The sequence below is a fragment of the Bos indicus genome, chromosome 16 (genome assembly GCF_029378745.1).
Source record: "Bos indicus isolate NIAB-ARS_2022 breed Sahiwal x Tharparkar chromosome 16, NIAB-ARS_B.indTharparkar_mat_pri_1.0, whole genome shotgun sequence".
Lineage (NCBI taxonomy): Eukaryota > Metazoa > Chordata > Mammalia > Artiodactyla > Bovidae > Bos > Bos indicus.
In genome coordinates, this window is record NC_091775.1 from 40,033,674 (window position 1) to 40,053,202 (window position 19,529).

At 46.0% G+C, this 19,529-nt stretch overlaps 1 protein-coding gene across 3 annotated transcripts; it reads left to right on the forward strand.

Moving 5' to 3' along the window:
* Positions 1 to 1,553: 1,553 nt before the first annotated feature.
* Positions 1,554 to 17,892, forward strand: METTL13 (methyltransferase 13, eEF1A N-terminus and K55). 3 transcript variants are annotated; one of them, XM_070768167.1, is made up of 8 exons: positions 1,554 to 2,014; positions 5,532 to 6,291; positions 7,565 to 7,764; positions 9,168 to 9,363; positions 11,489 to 11,656; positions 12,951 to 13,166; positions 15,640 to 15,846; positions 17,415 to 17,892. In XM_070768167.1, exons 1-8 carry the CDS (start codon positions 1,862 to 1,864, stop codon positions 17,687 to 17,689), a joined length of 2,175 nt encoding a protein of 724 aa, XP_070624268.1. In that variant the 5' UTR covers positions 1,554 to 1,861; the 3' UTR covers positions 17,690 to 17,892. The 3 variants fall into 3 exon arrangements, with proteins under 3 accessions (XP_070624268.1, XP_019832349.2, XP_070624269.1); XM_019976790.2 differs by having other exon boundaries at positions 1,556 to 2,014; positions 15,640 to 15,771; XM_070768168.1 differs by lacking the exon at positions 1,554 to 2,014 and adding an exon at positions 2,021 to 2,157.
* The last annotated feature ends 1,637 nt before the right edge of the window (positions 17,893 to 19,529 follow it).

Sequence of the window (19,529 nt, forward strand, 5' to 3'; positions counted from 1 at the left end):
CCATTTCCAGTATCATTTCCTTATAAGAAATGACAATAGAGACAGAGGGAAAAGCAGCAGCTAAAGGTTCCTGAAAAGACTTCCAGAGGTTGAGAATACTTCTTGGTTCTTTCCTATGTCATCCTGATACTACAGGAACAAGTTTAGGTGTGCAATATTTACCAAAGCAGTAAGATTACAAAAGGAGAAGGCAATGGCACCCTACTCCAGTACTCTTGCCTGGAAAATCCCATGGACGGAGGAACCTGGTAGGCTGCAGTCCATGCAGCCTAAGAGTAGGGCAGGACAGAGCGACTTCACTTTCACTTTCCACTTTCATGCATTGGAGAAGGAAATGGCAACCCACTCCAGTGTTCCTGCCTGGAGAATCCCAGGGAAGGGGGAGCCTGGTGGGCTGCCGTCTATGGGGTTGCACAGAGTCGGACATGACTGAAGTGACTTAGCAGCAGCAAGATTACAAAATCTTTTAAAATCTTTTTGTCTCTTCCTTAGGAAAGCCTTCTCTAGTCACCCCCTCAATTAAGACATTTCGAAAGAGATCTACTTTCGTGGACGCTTATACTTCTCCTTCACAGCACTTATTCTCAGATCCTCATTACAGATTCTTTTTTATAACTGTTTGATGTGTTCTTCCATACTGTTGTCTTCCTTACTACTGCATCCTTAGCTTTCACCACAGTGATGGACGCATATTTACACCCTTAAAATGTTGAATCAATACTTGAGGGGAGAAGGCAGAGGCTATGTTGTTTTGTCACTTTGGTATTGGGGAACAATTCAAGCACAGTGTCCTCTGCTCTCAATAAGCGCTCTTTGAAAGAACAGATGTCACACCCCTTAGGAACCCTGCATGCTGCCGTAGCTGAAGCCTCTGAGGCTTACCTAAGACAAGCCTCCTTCCAGTTCACCTTAAGTAGAGAGGAAATAATGTGCACTCAGCAAGTGGTACATGAAAATACATGTTTTTTCAGGTTCTCGTAGAGGGCTTTTAGATAGTCTCTTAAAATTGTGGAGTTGGAAACATCCATTTTACCTTATCTCTTAACAGCAGTTCTCAAAGTGTGGTCCCTGGGTATCACATCATTGGTAACACCAGGGAACTGGTTAGAAATGCAAATTCTTGGGAAATAGACCTGGTGAATCGGCACAGGCCCCTTCCTTCTAATCTACAGGTTTTTCCTTTCGGAGGTCCCCTCCTCCAGTGTGAACCTGACAGCGGCGCTCAGCCCTTGGATGGCTGTTGATTAGAAAGAGAATTCAGAGACGAAACACCGAGGTCAGGAGCACCGAGCTTGGGCGGAGGTCTCTCCCAAGGCTGGAGCGCCCAGAGCTGAGAAGGCTGCCCCCGTGGCGAGCTCACTGGGACAGCCCGGCTTCCGCCCCGCCTCCGGCCCGCGGCCCCGCCCCGTTCCGGCTCACGTAAATAAACGCGAGGAGCCAGCGACGGAGTCGCGGGTGTGAGGCGAGGTCGTTGTAGCCACTTAGGTGTCAGGAACGAAAATCACTGACCAATGAGCTGCTTGGATGGTCTGGGCAACCGACCAATCGCGAAGCCTCGTACCCGGATATGATAGCCGGTTCTGAAACCGAACTCTGAAAAAGTGTGAGGGGCTCCCCACGTGGGTCGGGGCACTGGGCGTGGATCAAGGGATGAACGTTTCTTAGGGTCAGTGTCTCGCGGGTGCGGTGAGCGTGTAAGGATCATCGCTTTGGATTTGGAGTTGGAAACAAATAAATGAGGCTGTTTGTCCGTGGAAAGAATTCCCGCAGCGGTGTCCCAGAGCCAACGTGTGGGAAAGCCCCTCTGATGGTACCACACAGGGAGCAGGAATCTTGAAGACGCAGCTCGGGTAGTGGGAATATGAATCTCTTACCTAAAAGCTCGAAGGAGTTTGGCTCCGTTGACTATTGGGAGAAGTTCTTCCAGCAGCGAGGAAAGAAAGCTTTCGAGTGGTATGGAACCTACCTGGAACTGTGCGGGGTGCTGCACAAATACATCAAGCCCAGGGAAAAGGTAAGCGCGGCCTGGCAGCCCGGTGTGTACTCTGGAAAGTAGGAACTGAAAACAGAAATCCTGCATTTGGTAGACCGTGACCGGCGTGGGGGCCCTAACTGGGCCGGTATTTTCAGGAGTTCATGCAACATTTCGGCTAAAAGGTAATTACAAAATATCCTTCTACGGTTTTCAGATAACAGCTTCCACCCCCAGATCATTCTTGAATTAGTAACCTCACAGGAAGAATGACTTACTAAGTAGTGGAACCTAGGAAGCTCCTCCTAGTGAAGAAAGTGTGCTTTTCTGTCACTGTGAATGCCCGGGGAACTGGTAGAATCCGTGGCTTTACTGATAAATTAATCTGTTACCAAATAGTTCTTGTGAGAACTGGTAGAATCCGTGGCTTTACTGATAAATTAATCTGTTATCAAACAGTTGTTGTGAGCCCACACTTTAAGGCGCTGTGCTCATCCCTTTAGCGGCAAATGCGTTGATATATAAACCCTGGGCACATTCCAGAAGTGATAAGTACAGTAATAGGTTGGACAGAAATGGGGTTGTACTGGAAGTAGGGAAGGAAGAGGGTAGAAAACGAACATTCAAGGAAGAAAGTCTTAAGAGCCAGACTTTATGCTGGGGGCTGCGTGCGTGTGTGTGTGTGTGTGTGTGTGTGTGTGTGTGTGCAGTCATTGAGTTCTCAGAATACATTTCAATGTGAGTGGATAGTACAAGAATTCTACAGATGCAGAAACTGAGGCTCTGAGAGGCAGTTTCTTGCCCAAGATCATAAATGTAGTAAATGCTCATGTGGGGATTTAGACTTAGGCCTACCTAGCTTAAACGCTTATGCAATTGTCACAGTACCATGCTTTTCCAGAGATGGGGCAGAATTTTGAAGGATCAATGGGAGATTGTTCAGTAGAGACGGAGGCAACAATTTGTGTTTTAAGTTTCGCTTCAGGAAATAGCAGAATATCATGAGCTGGAACCCAAGGCATGAGTGGAATAGGATTATGCCAGACCCAGTTTTTTTTTTTTTTAACTTTTTGTATTGGGGTTCAGTTCAATTCAGTTCAGTCACTCAGTTGTATCCAACTTTTTGCAACCCCTAGGACTGCAGCATGCCAGGCTTCCCTGTTCATCACCAATTCTCAGAGCTTGTTCAAATTCATGTTCATCAAGTCGGTGATGCCATCCAACCATTTCATCCTCTGTTGTCCCCTTCTCCTGCCTTCAGTGTTTCCCAGCATCAGGGTCTTTTCCAATGAGTCATTTCTTCACTTCCAATGAGTCATTTCTTCACATCAGGTGGCCAAAGTATTGGAGTTTCAGCTTCAGCATCAATCCTTCCAATGAATATTCAGGACTTGATTTCCTTTAGGATTGACTGGTTTGATCTCCTTGCAGTCCAAGGGACTCTCAAGAGTCTTCTCCAACACCACAGTTCAAAAGCATCAATTCTTTGGCGCTCAGCTTTCTTTATAGTCCAACTATCACATCCATACATGATTAACTGGAAAAACCATAGCTTTGACCGCTGCTGCTGCCAAGTCGCTTCAGTCGTGTCCGACTCTTAGCGACCCCATAGACACGGCAGCCCACCAGGCTCCCCCCAGTCCCTGGGATTCTCCAGGCAAGAACACTGGAGTGGGCTGCCATTTCCTTCTCCAATGTGTGAAATTGAAAAGTGAAAGTGAAGTCGCTCAGTTGTGTCTGACTCTTAGCAACCCCATGGACTGCAGCCCACCAGGCTCCTCCATCCATGGGATTTTCCAGGCAAGAGTACTGGAGTGGGGTGCCGTGGCCTTCTCTAGAGCTTTGACTAGACAGACCTTTGTTGGTAAAGTAATGTCTCTGCTTTTTAATGTGCTGTCTAGGTTGGTCATAGCTTTTTTTCCAAGGAGCAAGCGTCTTTTAATTTCATGGCTGCGGTCACCATCTGCAGTGATTTTGGAGCCCAGAATAAAGTCTGTCACTCTCTCCATTGTTTCCCCATCTATTTACCATGAAGTGATGGGACTGGATGCCATGATCTTGGTTTTCTGAATGTTGAGTTTTAAGCAAACTTTTTCACTCTCTTCTTTCACTTGTATCAAGAGGCTCTTCAGTTCCTCTTCACTTTCTGCCATAAGGGTGGTGTTATCTGCATATCTGAGGTTATTGATATTTCTCCTGGCAATCTTGATTCCAGCTTGTACTTCATTCAGCTCAGCATTTCTCATGATGTACTCTGCATAGAAGTTAAATAAGCAGGGTGATAATATACAGCTTTGACATACTCCTTTCCCAATTTGGAACCAGTCTGTTGTTCCATGTTGGTTCTAACTGTTGCTTCTTGACCTGCATACAGATTTCTCACGAGGTAGGTAAGATGATCTAGTATTCCAATCTCTTAAAGAATTTTCCATAGTTTGTTGTGATCTACACTGTCAAAGGCTTTGGTGTAGTCAATAAGACCCAAGTAGATGTTTTCTGGAATGCTCTTGATTTTTTCTATGATCCAATGGATATTGGGAATTTGATCTCTGGTTCCTCTGTTTTTTCTAAATCCAGCTTGATCATCTGGAAGTTCATGGTTCATGTGCTGTTGAAGCTTGGCTTGGAGGATTTTGAGCATTACTTTACTAGCGTGTGAGATGAGTGCAATTGTGTGGTAGTCTGAACATTCTTTGGCATTGCCCTTCTTTGGGATTGGAATGAAAACTGACTTTTTCCAGTCCTGTGGCCACTACTTAGTTTTCCAAATTTGCTGGCATATTGAGTGCAGCACTTTCACAGTTTCATCCTTTAGGATTTGAAATAGCTCAGCTGAAATTCCATCACCTCCACTAGCTTTGTTCATAGTGATGCTTCCTAAGGCCTACTTGACTTCACATTCCAGGATGTCTGGCTCTAGGTGAGTGATCACACTATCGTAGTTATCTGAGTCATGAAGATCTTTTTTGTATAGTTCTTCTGTGTATTCTTGCCACCTAGGCGAGTAACAGTTTTGCAGTAGTTTCAGGTAAATAGCAAAGAGGACTCAGCCATACATATACATTATCCATTTTCCAAACTCCCCTGTCATCCAGGCTGCCACACAACATTGAGAAGAGTTCCATGTGCTATACAGTAGTTTCTTGTTGGTTATCCATTTTAAATATAGCAGTGTATACATGTTCATTGCAAACTCTCAAATTATTCCTTGCCCCTATCCTTCCTCTTTGCAACCATAAGTACCTTCTCTAAGTCTGTGAGTCTCTTTCTGTTTTGTAAGTTACATTTTCACCTGTAAAACAAATAGGAGATTTCAGTTGTAACTACTGAATTTGGATTCTGTGACTTTCTATCAATTCTTGAGTAGTAAATGTTTGATTCAGAGAAAAGAACAACCCTGGTTAGTCGGCTTCTGTGTAACTTGCATTGTTATGGCTAAATCTGATTTGTTACTAGTGAATTCCGATAGAGCCTAGAATCAACTCTGTAATGGTGTTCTCATTCCTTTGCCTTGATCACCTCCATCTTGTTTTTTTTTGTTTTTTTTTTTTCTCCCTAGGTGCTAGTGGTTGGGTGTGGTAACTCAGAGCTAAGTGAGCAGCTGTATGATGTGGGCTATCAGGATATAGTGAATATTGACATTAGCGAGGTCGTCATCAAGCAAATGAAGGAGCGCAATGCCAGCCGACGGCCCAGGATGAGCTTCTTGAAGATGGACATGACACAGATGGAGTTCCCCGACGCCTCGTTCCAGGTGGTGTTGGACAAGGGCACCCTGGACGCTGTCCTGACAGATGAGGAGGAGAAGACCCTGCAGCAGGTGGACAGGATGCTGGCTGAGGTTGGCCGTGTCCTGCAGGTGGGCGGTCGCTACCTCTGCATCTCCCTGGCTCAGGCTCACGTCCTGAAGAAAGCAGTGGGTCACTTCTCTCGGGAGGGGTGGATGGTGAGGGTGCACCAGGTGGCCAGCAGCCAGGACCAGCTGTTGGAAGCAGAGCCTCGGTTCTCCCTGCCTGTCTTTGCCTTCATCATGACCAAGTTCAGGCCGGTCACTGGCTCTGCCCTTCAGATCTTTGAGCTGTGTGCTCAGGAGCAGGGCAAGCCTGTGCGGCTGGAGAGTGCTGAGCAGCTGGCCGAGGCGGTGCGGGAGCGGCAGCAATATGCCTGGCTGTGCAGCCAGCTGTACCGCAAGGCCGGGCTGGGGAGTGTGTCCCTGGACTTGTGCAATGGGGACACGGGGGAGCCACGCTACACCCTCCACGTGGTGGACAGCCCCACTGTGAAACCATCGCGGGACAATCATTTTGCCATTTTCATCAGTGAGTTGGGATTGCTCCCTCTCTTTCCTGAAGGGGGCTGGCTTACCGGGGCTGGATCTGGGGATTTGGTGGATGGGTATGCCTTGGCTGGCTTGATCTTGCAAGGGGGCTGTACTTTGAGAGGTTAGACTGGCCACGGCATAAGGAAGCGGGAGCTGCCTGCTTGAATCTGAAGTTTATGTCTTCCCATCTTCCATGGCAAAGGCCTGATGAAGTGTGAGAATGGGGTTGGCCTGGAGTAGGGAGAAGTAATACAGATAAATTTAGGCAGGTCAAGCTGTTGTAGAGATGTTACTTTGTAACAGAGTAATAGAAGCAAGGAACCTTGTAGCCTGTGAGCAGCATGACCTGGAGAAGTCTCTGTGTTTCTCTGCTGAGTTTTTGCAAATAGGACAGAGTAGCTGCTGAAAAAGGCAGCTCTGGGACCAGGCTGGTTTCCATTCCTGGCTCAGTCCCTTTGGGATGCTACTGGATGAGTTAGTGTTCTTTCTGTGCCTCAGTTTTCTCCTCTATAAAGTGAGGTCATAACTGTCTTCTGTAGTTGTGAAAAGCATAAAAGGTCTTAGAATAGTGCCTGGCACGTGATAGGTTTTACAAATGTTAGTGTTTTTATTGAAAGGGGTAAATGATACCAGGTTCACTTTAGTAATGATCAACAGAGATAGTAAGAGGAAATGCTTTCAAAAGTAGAATATTCTAGACAAATGTGAAGTGTTGATACGTCATGCTGATAATTGGTTTCCCAACATGGAATCCATTTTTCCAAGTATTCCCTTATCCTGACTGTCCACCTGTGGGAACAAATAGTGTAGTGGATGTGAGCATGGATTCTGGGGCTGGACTGCCTGGGTTTGAGTCCTAGCTTAGCCAGTTACTAGCTGCGTGAACTTGGGCAAATACAGTAACTTCTGCGTCTTAATTTTCTCGTTTATAAAATGGAAATAGTAATAATGCTTCCTGCATCTTGGGCTTTTGTGAAGATTTGATTAGTTTCTGTTTGTAAACTGTTTGGAATCATGCCTGGCATGTAAGAAATGTTAGCATTATTACTATTTTACTTACACTTGGTACTTGCCTCCCTCCGCTTACACACCCACACTTTTTTCCCATGGGTCCTGCCATAGGTCTGCTGGCAGTGGGCCTTGTGCACTGGGGAATTGATAGCCCCTCAGTAGGTCACAGTTGGAAGGGATGGCCTGGCTCTCTGCCACGTGGGGCATGTTGATTGTGGGCTTGAACCCAGGACTCCCTGTCAAGAAATGCCTCTTTCCAGTCCCCCAGGGTCGGGAGACAGAGTGGCTGTTTGGCATGGAGGAGGGCCGGAAGCAGCTGGCAGCCAGTGCAGGCTTCAGGAGGCTGATCACAGTGGCCCTTCACCGAGGTCAGCAGTATGAAGGCATGGACAGCATCCAGGCCGAGCTGTCAGCCAGAGTCATGGAGCTGGCCCCGGCCGGGATGCCCGCCCAGCTGCAGGTAAGAAGGCTTGGGGAGCAGCTTTCAGGGTCTCTGGAGAAGTCGTATTAAGAGTCAGGAAGGCAGAGGTTGTCTTGGAAGAAGCTAGGACTAGGGTCTGTGACCCTAGACTGTTCCCAGAGGGCATATCGGCAGCTAAGAGCTAAGTGGGTAGAAATTATGTCCCAGGCAGTGAGTGGAAGGTGAGTGATTGCCTTTATTGAGACCCATAGTAGCATCTGTCTGCAGGGCCTCTCGGACAGCACGAAGGAAGTCTCTACCTCCAGCTCCTCACACTGTGGATTACTCAGACAGTTCTTCTCCTAATGCACTTTGCACAGGATTTCCTTGGCCATTTTCCTCCTTAGAACCGTCATTGTGTGAGGTAGAATGGGAAAGGGCCAAAAGAGCTCACCTTAATTTTCAGAATATTAACTCCGTGGGTTTGATGTTTCTCTAGGAAGGGAACTGAAGGTTTTTGCCAAAATGGTGATATGGTATTATCAGTTGACACTGTCTGTCTTGTGCTATCCTGGTCATAAGACAGGGTGATTGACTTTACTGCAAGGACTTTATAGAAAAAGTTTGTCCTTCTTGATAGATGGGAAAGACAACCTACCTGGAGTCTTGGTGCTATAGTAACAGACCTGGAAAGAAGAGAAGCCAGTCTCCTGGGTTCTCATCCTGTGGTTCTGCCCACAAGGCTGACTTTGTGCTTACAGATTAGTAAGTCTGTGATGCTTTCTGAAGACTGGGGTTAGTGTCATTAGAGAGACCCAGAGCTTGTGGGAAGGTTCTTTTGTGAATTTTCTCTCAAAGTTTGGAGTCCCTCATGATGATTAAATATTCCTGTAAGTCTTTAAAAAGAATTAAGTGTGAAGATTGGGAAAGGAATGGAAAAGTTGAGGGGGGAATGTATTTTTTTCCTCATTTTCTTTTTTTCCTGTTTAGTAAAATGCAGGAAAAAGATGAGAATCACTGGGGGAAGGGAGAAATTTCTCCAGATTTGGAAAGGTTGCTTTGCCCGTGGATTTTGGCACCTTTATCCCAGCTCACATTCCTTCTCTCATGGTTCTGGTCCTTCTTCAGGGTTGCTTCTCACTTTCATTGTCTTGGACTGTTTAAAGTCCTTTTAGAAATTACTCCTGAGAAACTCCTGTTTTTCTTGTGGAGAACCAACTGCATTTCACTAATGGTTTGGGGAATCTTTATTCAGTTGGTTTTCAAAAAGATGGATTAAGCTTTTTGAGATCTAGTCAAATGCCCCAGAAAAGTACTTTGACGGAGTGGCGAATCTTTGGAGTCATTGCTACACAGGACCTCGGTGTGGGGATTCCTCACAGAGACACAAAGGCAAGGGATTAGACTTTCTCATCTTTCTCAATGGAGCTGGCCTTTCGACGACAGCTCTGCTGTTCCTTCAGGTGCCCTTCCTGTCTGTGGGTGGGGACATTGGGGTCCGGATCGTTCAGCACCAAGCCTGCAGCCCCTTGAGCGGCGACTACGTCATCGAGGACGTGCAGGGAGATGACAAGCGCTACTTCCGGCGGCTCATCTTCCTCAGCAACAGGAACGTGGTGCAGTCAGAAGCCAGGCTGCTGCAGGATGTGTCTCACAGAGGTGAGGCGTCATGGACGTGGTGGCGGTGTCCCTGAGGATGCGATATGGACAACGTGGGGTGGCCAGAAAGACTTGCGAGCTTGGCGGAGTTGTAGGACAGACCACAGGCACATGGCTCCGTGGGTCATCCTCTTATCTTCTGGGCTGTTAGAGTGTGAGTGGTGATGAACAGAAAGGGGTCGATATTCTCCTCTTGAGCAAAGCCTAGTTCTAAAATGATAAGGAGTGCGGTGTGGTAGTTTACCAAATAAATGTGATCATCGCCTTAATGCCTGGAGTTCAGAGACCACCTATTTTATAAGTTGCTCAATATGCGTCTGTATATTAATTCAGTAGGCCTGCTCTCCTCCTTACAGCCACCTCCTAGCACCTGGTTTAGAGGATTGTAGAGTTGGTGGGTGCCCTGGACGTCACCTAGTCCAGTGCTGTCCAGTAGAACTTTCTGCAGTGAAGGAAATATTTAATACCCAGTGAGCTGTCCAGTGTGGATGCTGAGCATTAGGAACATGGCTGGTATGACTATTAAAGAGCTACATCTTTAATCTTATTTATTTCCAATGAACTTATATTTAAATGTAAATAGACACAGGTAGCCAGGGTTACAGGCTTGGACAGGGTAGATCCAGACCATGTTCTCTAGGATCCCTTTTAAGTGATCTCCCAGGTGCTGCTCAGAAACACCCCCTAAGGGGGAAAGCAATCGTTTGTTTCACCTGCTGTTTTCCCCGGTGTATATATTTGTACTTCAAAAGCAATACTTGCTTATTGTAATCAGCTCACAAATCAGATGTATAGAGTAGAGGTGAACGTTCCTCCCTTCCACCTCTCCAGTATAACTTCCCTTTTGAGGCCCAGAGACTCAGGCTTGGAATTTGAAATTGGCTTTTCTGATTCTTGGAAGTTTCCTTTGCCTGATGACCATGCTGTCGTGTTGGCAAGGCCATCTGGAAGGAGAGTGAAAAGAGAGAGTTCAGAACCTCATGAGGTCCTGGGTTTGCCCAGAGCTCAGGGTCAGGTGACTCTCTGCAGGATGGTTTTCTCTTGAGGGGTGTCCCCTGGTCAAGTGCACCTGTGTTTGCTGGGTTCCTGAGCTGTCGTTGGGTCACTTGAGGTGCAGGTTGGTTCAGCTTCATCTCACCAAAAAAATGAGTAAAATTGCTTCAAAGAAGATATTCCCCTCCAATTTGGGTTTCAAGTTTTTTTCCCCCCCATTGTTGTCAAGATCCTAGTCACTTAATTCTCATGGGAGTGATTTTCCTACGGGGGGGGGTATTGGTGAGAAGAAGGAGAATGTGTTAAAAAGTGATTTAACTTTTCTGATTGTTATGTTAAATCAGGCTGCCCCTCACACATCGCTGCGCTGCTGTGGAGTGCAGCTGGTCCCTAGGAAAACAGCAAAACCAGCTGTTCACTCTGTCCTGGTTCAGTTGAGAGAGTAGGGAGAGGAAATGTAAAGGGACCTTTTGTAGGATTTTCCCCCTTCTGTGAACATTTGTAGTGTCCTTGTCCACTGGGGTGGTGTGCATTACCATCTGTGCGATGCAGTTGAAAGATGGTAGGTGTTGGAGACAGGCGGTCCCATATTCAAATCCTAGCTGCACTGCCAGATTTTCTATCTGCTGAGAATTGGAATAAGAGGGTTATAAAAGCTACAGGAGTAAGAGTCCTGGTGCAATAATTGGCACAGAGGCAGTAATTAGTAACTTTAAGTTCTTTTCTGCTTAAAAAAACTCATGAATAAACTCCTCTCCTGTGAGCAGCTTTATGTTCCCTAAAGAAGTATTAGCTCCCCTCACTCAAGTATCCCAGTGTTCTCAGTTTTTGGGTGTTTTCTTTGCCACTTCCCTTTTCTGACACCCTGGCATGTGTTAAATGTTGGACCACCAACTCTTTGGGGAAAAAAAGCCACGAATTGTACTGTTCGCTAATTTCTGTGCATAAAAATGGCCACCACGGACAGATTTCAAGCTACCAGCATGTCAGCCTGTTCACAGAATGCCTGCATATTTCACCACTGGTTCCCGAGTCTCAGCCAGCCAGCTGCAGCACACTGCTGCTCGCGTGCCTTACTTTCCAAGGAGTGGCATACCTCACACAAGCTCATTCGTCTCTGTCTCTGATCTAGCCCAGAAGAAACGGAAAAAGGACAGGAAGAAGCATCGGCCTGCTGATACCCCAGAGGACCTCCCTGCAGCTCAGGGGCAGTCCATTGATAAGAGTTACCTGTGCTGCGAACACCACAAAGCCATGATCGCCGGCCTTGCGCTGCTGAAAAACCCAGAGCTGCTTCTAGGTGAGGAAGTCACCACAGCCTTCCACAGTAGGAAATGTGTAAGATTACAGATGTCATCAGAGTTGGCTGCCTTGCAGCTTAAGAACCATGATTACAGATCAACAGATGTGCATATATTCATGTGTTTCTTATTCCCAACTGTCTTCTGCATCATTTATGAACATCCAAGTAACTTTTCCCACAAATTCAAATTGTAATCTTGAAACAGACATATGTGCTGATATCTAAATTTTTTCTTCTATTCATTTATTTAAAAATTAGTGTAAAATTAACTACAGTTTTAAAAATTAATGTATGAAATGTCTTCAGTGAAATCTATAAAGTGAACGGATCTTAAGTTGTTCAGCTTGATGAATTTTTGCATATCCATATACCCTGTAACCAGGTGGAACATTTAAAAATCACATCTCCAGAGAAATACCTGTGTACTTTAGGAAAATTTCTGGCTTTTCAGTGATGTATTCCTTGAGTGCCAGATGTAATTCTTTCTTAAATTTCTGCTTTTAAAAAAATCCATAGTGTAGGTAGTACAGTCATAGCCTTATCGCTGATAATAGGTTAGGATCTAACCACAGGAGCAAAAATATTTATTTCTGTCCACTCTTGTAGCTGTCTTTCCCTTGAAGTCTCTGAGTATGTCCTGTTGAAATACCCTATACTTGTGGTCTATCTTGGTGCTGATGTATGTCACTGGATTCTCAGTTGTTACATTTAATCCTCAGGGTTTCTCTCTTTTTGGTGATTCTTTCTTGTTTCATATCTTCTTTCATCCCCTATTTCTCTGAACTTGAGTGTAGGATTTGGGCCTTTGTTTTCCTGTGACTTCTGGAACTTGGGTGGACTTCTTTCACGTGTTGGATGTGTCTTATTAAAGGCAGCTGTGGCCTTTGAGTTGGAAGCTGGGCAGAGGGCATCACATCTACATGCCCTGTGATCATGGACAAGATGTTGCCCATTGTCCCTCCCGTTTCCTAGAGGGGTTTAATGATGCTGATGGTGGGGATTATTGCTGTAAAGTCAGCTGAGGGCTTTGCGATGTTTAAGGAACCATAATAATAACATAATGATTGCTCTTCTGGAACTAGTAAAGGAAGGATCATGAGGCCAGGGTTGAGTTTACATATATTAAATTGACTCCTGAATTTCTAGAAAGAGACAAGGGAGGCCAAGTCTCTAAATCTTGTATCTTCTGGCCAGAGCGAACAATCCGACTGTCTCTTTTGTCCTCTCTAAGGCTGGTGCAGAACTTTACAGTGAGCAGATGGTAACATAATGCTTTTATTCTTTATTACAGAGACCCCACTGGCACTGTTGGTAGTAGGCCTGGGCGGGGGCAGCCTCCCTCTCTTTATCCACGATCATTTCCCAAAGTCCTGCATCCATGCTGTGGAGATCGACCCCTCTATGTTGGAAGTGGCTACCCAGTGGTTCGGCTTTTCCCAGAGCGACCGGATGAAGGTCCACATCGCAGATGGCCTGGACTTTATAACCCGCCTGGCAGAAGAAGAAGGTACTGCTGTTGGAGAATTTGGAGGGGTGTTGAGGAAAGATTGATCCAAGGTTGTCAGGTCTGCAAGGGCCTGTAGAATTCATCTCTAAGAGATATGAGCATCATCCCATTCTTTCACTTGTTCATTTGTTCCCTCATTTGTTGACATATTTATTCAGTAAATATAGAGTATCTATCATAATCTCAGTGCTGTTAGGGGTTAGGCTGTGGCAACAAGTAAAACAGACTGTTTCCTGCACTCATTGTGCTAAAAAAATCAGCGGGCTCCTCTTCTGAATCTCTTCTGACCCTGTGACCTTGCCACCACCTCATCATCCCAAGAAAGTCAGTGTCTGGAGCTGAGTGAGGTAAAGGGGAAGAAATGTTGGGGGGGTGTGTTGGGAGATGTGTTCTGTAAATCTTTCAGCTCAAGGTGAAGCCAGAAATGGAGTAAAACATCATTCATGTAGATGAGTGGTTCTAACCCAGGGGTGTTTGGCAATGTCGGCAGGCATTTTTTGGTTGTAAAAGCACAGCCTACCATTAGGTAGGGGTGCTTCTGGCATAATAGTGGGTGGACACCAAGGATGCTGCTAAACATCCTATAATGCACAGGATGGCTGCTGATAATAAAGAATGATCTGATCGAAATGTCAACAGTGCTGAGGTTAAACCCTGATGCAGGTGTTGATGGGAATTCTAATAGCCCTGCTGCTGCTGGGATTAAGGCTCCATTTTTCTCTAATAATTTGTATCCCAGACTTGGACAAAAGGCATGTTAATATGTTCTAAAAGCTCTGCTGATGCTTCTGAAACTTAATGTATAGGCTCCTGGTGACTGATGTTTTGCAGAGTGTGAGCCTCTTAAGGAGAAGTTAGGTTGGTTCAGTCCTGCCTGAACCTGGGGAGTCCAGGCCACCTACCCTTCCTAGTCTGCTCTTCTGTAATAGTTGCTCTGGTTCTCACTGGGTTAGAGCATTTTCTAGGAAGGGTGTGGCAAAACGGGATGCCTGGGTTAAGTATTTTGGTGCTGCTGCTGCTGCTAAGTCCCTTCAGTCGTGTCCGACTCTATGCGACCCCAGAGACGGCAGCCCACCAGGCTCCCCCGTCCCTGGGATTCTCCAGGCAAGAACACTGGAGTGGGTTGCCATTTCCTTCTCCAATGCATGAAAGTGAAAAGTGAAAGTGAGGTCGCTCAGTCGTGTCCAACTCTTGGCGACCCCGTGGACTGCAGCCTACCAGGCTCCACCATCCATGGGAATTTCCAGGCAAGAGTAGGGTGGAGTAGGGTGCCACTGCCTTCTCTGAGGTATAGAGAAGATAGACAAATGCTGCCTTAATTGCAAAGTGAGCTGAACTCTATCAGAGTTTCCCAGCTTTGCTTTCTGTGGCTGATGCCAAGGTGGGGGCCCAGACCCAGGATAGCTAATACATGTGAAAGCACTTAAAAGAGTGCCAGGCATGTGGTAGGTACTCAGTCCAGGATGTGCTGCTGTTGTTAGGACCTCTAAACCGGATCTGAACAGCCCTGGCCTTTGTCTCTAACAACAACCTTTCAGGTTGTTGGAGGACTCAGGGCCACAGGTGGGGGCCATGGTTGTCCTTGAACTTTGATGAGCCAACGTGTTCTGCTCTTGAAAAACCAAAATTAAATCTGTGCTATGAACAGTGATGGGCATGCTGTAGTCCTAAGTAAATATATATTGATTATTGAATAATCATTAGCACTGTCTCAGTTTGCTAAAAACCAGTTGTTCATATTGTAGGCCTACCCCTTGAAAAAACTAACATTCTATTAAGGAGTGGATCAGATTCATCATCAGTTCTTTCTCACCCATTGAACAAATTCCTTAGAGCCAGTAATTGTTTAAGTAACTAGAAAAGATTTGCTGACTTTAATTTGAGAACATTTTTCTCCAGAGTTAAGTTAAAGATACCATGTGCTGGGTCAGCCCTTACAGGCAGAGGCAGCTGCTTTGTCTAAATTAGTGGTTCTCATCTCTCTATTTCAAATCACCTGAGGAGCTTAAGAAAAGTACCAGAGGCTTCTCACTTCCTGTCCCATCTGTTCTTCTCCACCCCAGGAGTTTTTAACTCCGTTGTTCAGGAGTGGAGCCCAGGTTCTCTGAGTACTTAGAATTTTCCCATTTGGCTCTAGTGTCCTGCCAGGGTTGAAAATCACTGGTATAGATGGACTCTGAGTAATGATCCTGCTGGAGTGGACCCCAGAAATGTGTGTCTGTGGAGGGGCTTTAAAATGTAGAGGCAGATGAGATGATGATGCTGTCTTAGACGTGGGCACTCCCAGCAGAGCCCTGATGACGTAACTGCTTTGGACAGTGACTTTGGTGCCCTTAGGCGCCACATCCTCCATGTCATTCCTGTTGACTTAGCCACCTATGCCAACCACAGATCGCAGAGGAAATGTGGAGGAATGTGAATGGTATTATTTTATCCAGCAAAAAACAGAGACTTGTCTGCTTCTCTTTCACAGCACGGCCTCACTACGACGTCATAATGTTCGATGTGGACAGTAAGGACCCAACCCTGGGAATGAGCTGTCCACCCCCAGCATTTGTGGCCCAGCTTTTCCTGCAGAAGGTCAAAAGCATCTTGACTCCTGAAGGTATGAAGAACAGAAGGTGGCGAGGGAGAAGGGACGGGCCCTTTAGGAAGATTTTCTTTTTAATGAAAAATGCACGTAAGTGTGTAGCTTGATTGGTTTCCCCATATTGAACATACCCATTTACCAGCACCCCTACAAGTCCTCTTAGCTCCTTTCAGTAACTTGTCCTCCTCTCAAGGATAACCACCAGCTGCACTTCTTTTTTAATAATTTTATTTATCTGTTTTTGGCTGCGCTGGGTCTTTGTTGCTGCGCTTGGGCTTTCTCTAGTTGCAGAGAATGGGGGCTGCTCTTTTTTGTGATGCATGGGCTTCTCAATCTGGTGGCTTCTCATGTTGTAGAGCACGGGCTCTAGAGCATAGGCTCTAGAGCACAGGCTCAATAGTTGTGACGCATGGGCTTAGTTGCTCCACAGCGTGTGGGATCTTCACGGACCAGGGATCAAACCCATGTCCCTTGCATTGGCAGGCAGATTCATAATCCACTGAGCCACCAGGGAAGCCCACCACCCTCACTTCTATCAGCACAGCTTAGTTTTGTCCATATGGAATGTTCTTGCTTTTATTCCACTCAACATGATGTTTGTGAGGTTCACTCATGGTGTTGTGATGACATCATTCCTTTTTATTGCTCTGGTGTATTGCTGGGTGACTACCACGATTAATTTATCCCTTTGGCTGTTGGCATTGGGGTTTTTTATTTTTTGAGGATTTAATAGGAAGTACTGCCATTAACATTCTGGTAGATGCCTTTTGGTGAAGTGTGTTTGCAGGTCTGTTGGGCATAGATGTGGGATTGGGGGCAGGAGGAGAAGGGGACGACAGAGGATGAGATGGCTGGATGGCATCACTGACTCGATGGATGTGAGTCTGAGTGAACTCCGGCAGTTGGTGATGGACAGGGAGGCCTGGTGTGCTGCGATTCATGGGGTCGCAAAGAGTCGGACACAACTGAGCGACTGAACTGAATTGAACTGAAATGCCATTAACATTCTGGTAGATGCCTTTTGGTGAAGTGTGTGTGCAGGTCTGTTGGGCATAGCTGTGGGGTTGTAATTGTTGGATCACAAATTATGCATTTATTCAGTTTGTAGATGCAATCACACAGTGTCACAATGCAGTTGTATTAATAGCAGTTCACATCCTTGCCAGCATGTGATGCTAGCAACCCCACATGTCCTGGACTGGGCAGTCTGCTTTTTCATCTTTAGAGCCGCCTGTTTTCAGATTAGGAAACTGAAGTAGAGACTTGTCAAAGTGACTCACGATTAGACTTAGGGCTCCAACCCAGGTCCTTATGACTTAAAAGCTGGAGCTGTTAATCCGTATGTTCACCACCTCCCAGGTGTTTTGATTTGGATTGCATACAGAGTTGAAACTGTCCTTTGTGAAACAGAGGCATAGAGAATGGTCATATTTGTTAGCAGCACAAGAGAGCAAGAAATGAGCGTGAAGCCTTATGGTTCACGCATCCCCTAACTCTCTTCCTTCGTATGCTGTGTGTTCTCGGCACAGTCACTGCTGCCATGGATGTGTCCCTTGCTCCACCTGCCTCCCGGGATCAGGAATGGTGGTATTCCTCAGAGCAGAACCTTGTCTCCTGTGTTCCCTGAACCACGGTCATTCTCCTTTCTCACTCTGCAGGTGTCTTTATCCTCAATCTTGTGTGCCGAGACCTGGGGCTAAAGGACTCAGTGCTGGCCGGGCTCAAGGCTGTGTTCCCCCTCCTGTACGTCCGGCGAATCGAGGGTGAAGTCAACGAGATCCTGTTCTGTCAGCTGCACTCTGAGTGCAAACTCGCTACACCAGAGCTCCTGGAAATGGCCCGGGCCTTGGAGCAGACCCTGAGGAAGCCCGGAAAGGGCTGGGATGACACGTATGTCCTGTCCGACATGCTCAACACTGTGAAGATCGTGTGAGTGTCTGGACCAGGCCGTCCTCTCAGCTTCCTGCCAGACTGACCTCAGGCTGCTGGCCTGCCAGAGACCAGAAGAAATACAATGTGTATTAAGCCTCGTATTTTTCTTAGTTTCATACTCATCTACGTGTGCCCTCCTGCTCGTGAGGTTGCCTGAAGGTCTGGGAGAATAAAAAAGTCTTTGCTGTGCTGTCCTCTTCGGTACTGCTTGGGTTGATTGCCTTTGCTTCCTGTGCTGCGTCCTTGAGTAGGTTTCCTGCTGTAGTTCCAGCAGGCGTGATGCCTTAACAAGTGTGTCCCAAGCTCCTTAGGACTGGAGACATCACACGTGATTACTGGTTTGCTTTGCTTTTTCCCTCTCTTGGTCCTATAGGAACCATCTCAAGTGAGATAGACAGTAGAGCATTTTGTGCCAAAAGACTATAAATAGGGTAGCCTCTCTATAGATATGAGACAGCTTTAAGAGAACATCTACTTTGTCTTCCTGGAGATGAAACTACTGCTGACATGCTCCTATGTTTTAAAAATCTGGTAACGCACTCCTCTATTTTTTTCAATGTTATATTAAACTTTTTATTTTACATTGGAGCATAGCCAGTTAACAATGCTGTAATAGTTTCAGGTGGATAGCAAAGGGACTCAGCCATATACATACAGGTACCCATTCTCCTGTAAACTTGCCTCCCCTCTAGGCTGTCACATAACATGGAGTAGAGTTCCCTGTGCCATACAGTAGGTCCTTGTTGGTTATCCATTTTAAATATAGCAGTGGGTACCTATCCATCCCAGACTTCCTAACCCTTCCCTCAGCCATCCCCCTGCAACCGTAAGTTTGACCCATTCTAACAACTTTTCTCATAGCCCAAGCTGTCTATTCTGTTCCCCCAGAGGGAGTGAATATATCTGGCCCCATGACCTCGTGTGTCAGAGTCTTAGCAGTCTGAAGTCTCTGGTATTGGTTTACTCACATTTACTGAGTGGCAGCTACATGCCAGACTCACTGTAAAAAGTTGTAGTGGAAGTAAAGATGTTTAAGAATGGCCAGAAAGCACAAATTAGTAATAAAAATGAACATGTTCCAGGAACATTTCTAAGTGAATGATTCAGTACACTGTCTCATAATTTCAGATAAAGGATAGTTAAACCAAAACTGCATCTAACCCAAATCTCACTTGAGCCAATTGAAACTATTATGCCAATTCATCTCTTCTAATAGTAAGTAAGCCAAGACTGACTTCATAGCAGTGCTATGGGAAATCCACCACCGCAGCTCCTCTCCCCACAGGCCCTTTAAATGACTCTACCCTCTCGAGGCAAAGCATATTTCAGAACTGTGTTGTTATCCTTACACAGTTTGCAGCCTGTTGAGAAGAAGTCCATATGTGCAGAATAATGTTTTTAGATCACATCCATTAGAAATACTAGGTCTTCTTCAGGAGAGGGTCTTCCCTGGCACCATGTAAAGGGAAAGTTATCTCTTGGCTTGCCTTCTACCCCAAGGGACTCAGCTTTGACATCCTCCATTGTTTTCTAGTTTGTAAACTCATCTGGTATTAGGATAGGTTATAGAGGGTCTGCATTGGAGGGTCCCGTCTGCCTTGCAGTCAGACCACCCCCTAGTGCTGTGCAGACTTTCAACAGCACACTTGGTGGCATGGCTAAGCTAAAGAATTACCAGAATGATGATGAAGTCTCAACTATGTCTTAGGAAGAGTAGTCCAAGGAATTGGTCTCACTGGAGAGAAGCATTTGGAGGTGGGAAGAGGCATTCAGGGGTGATGATAATCGTTTTAAATTTTTGAAAGACTGGGTATGTAAGACGAGTAAGGTTGGTTACATGT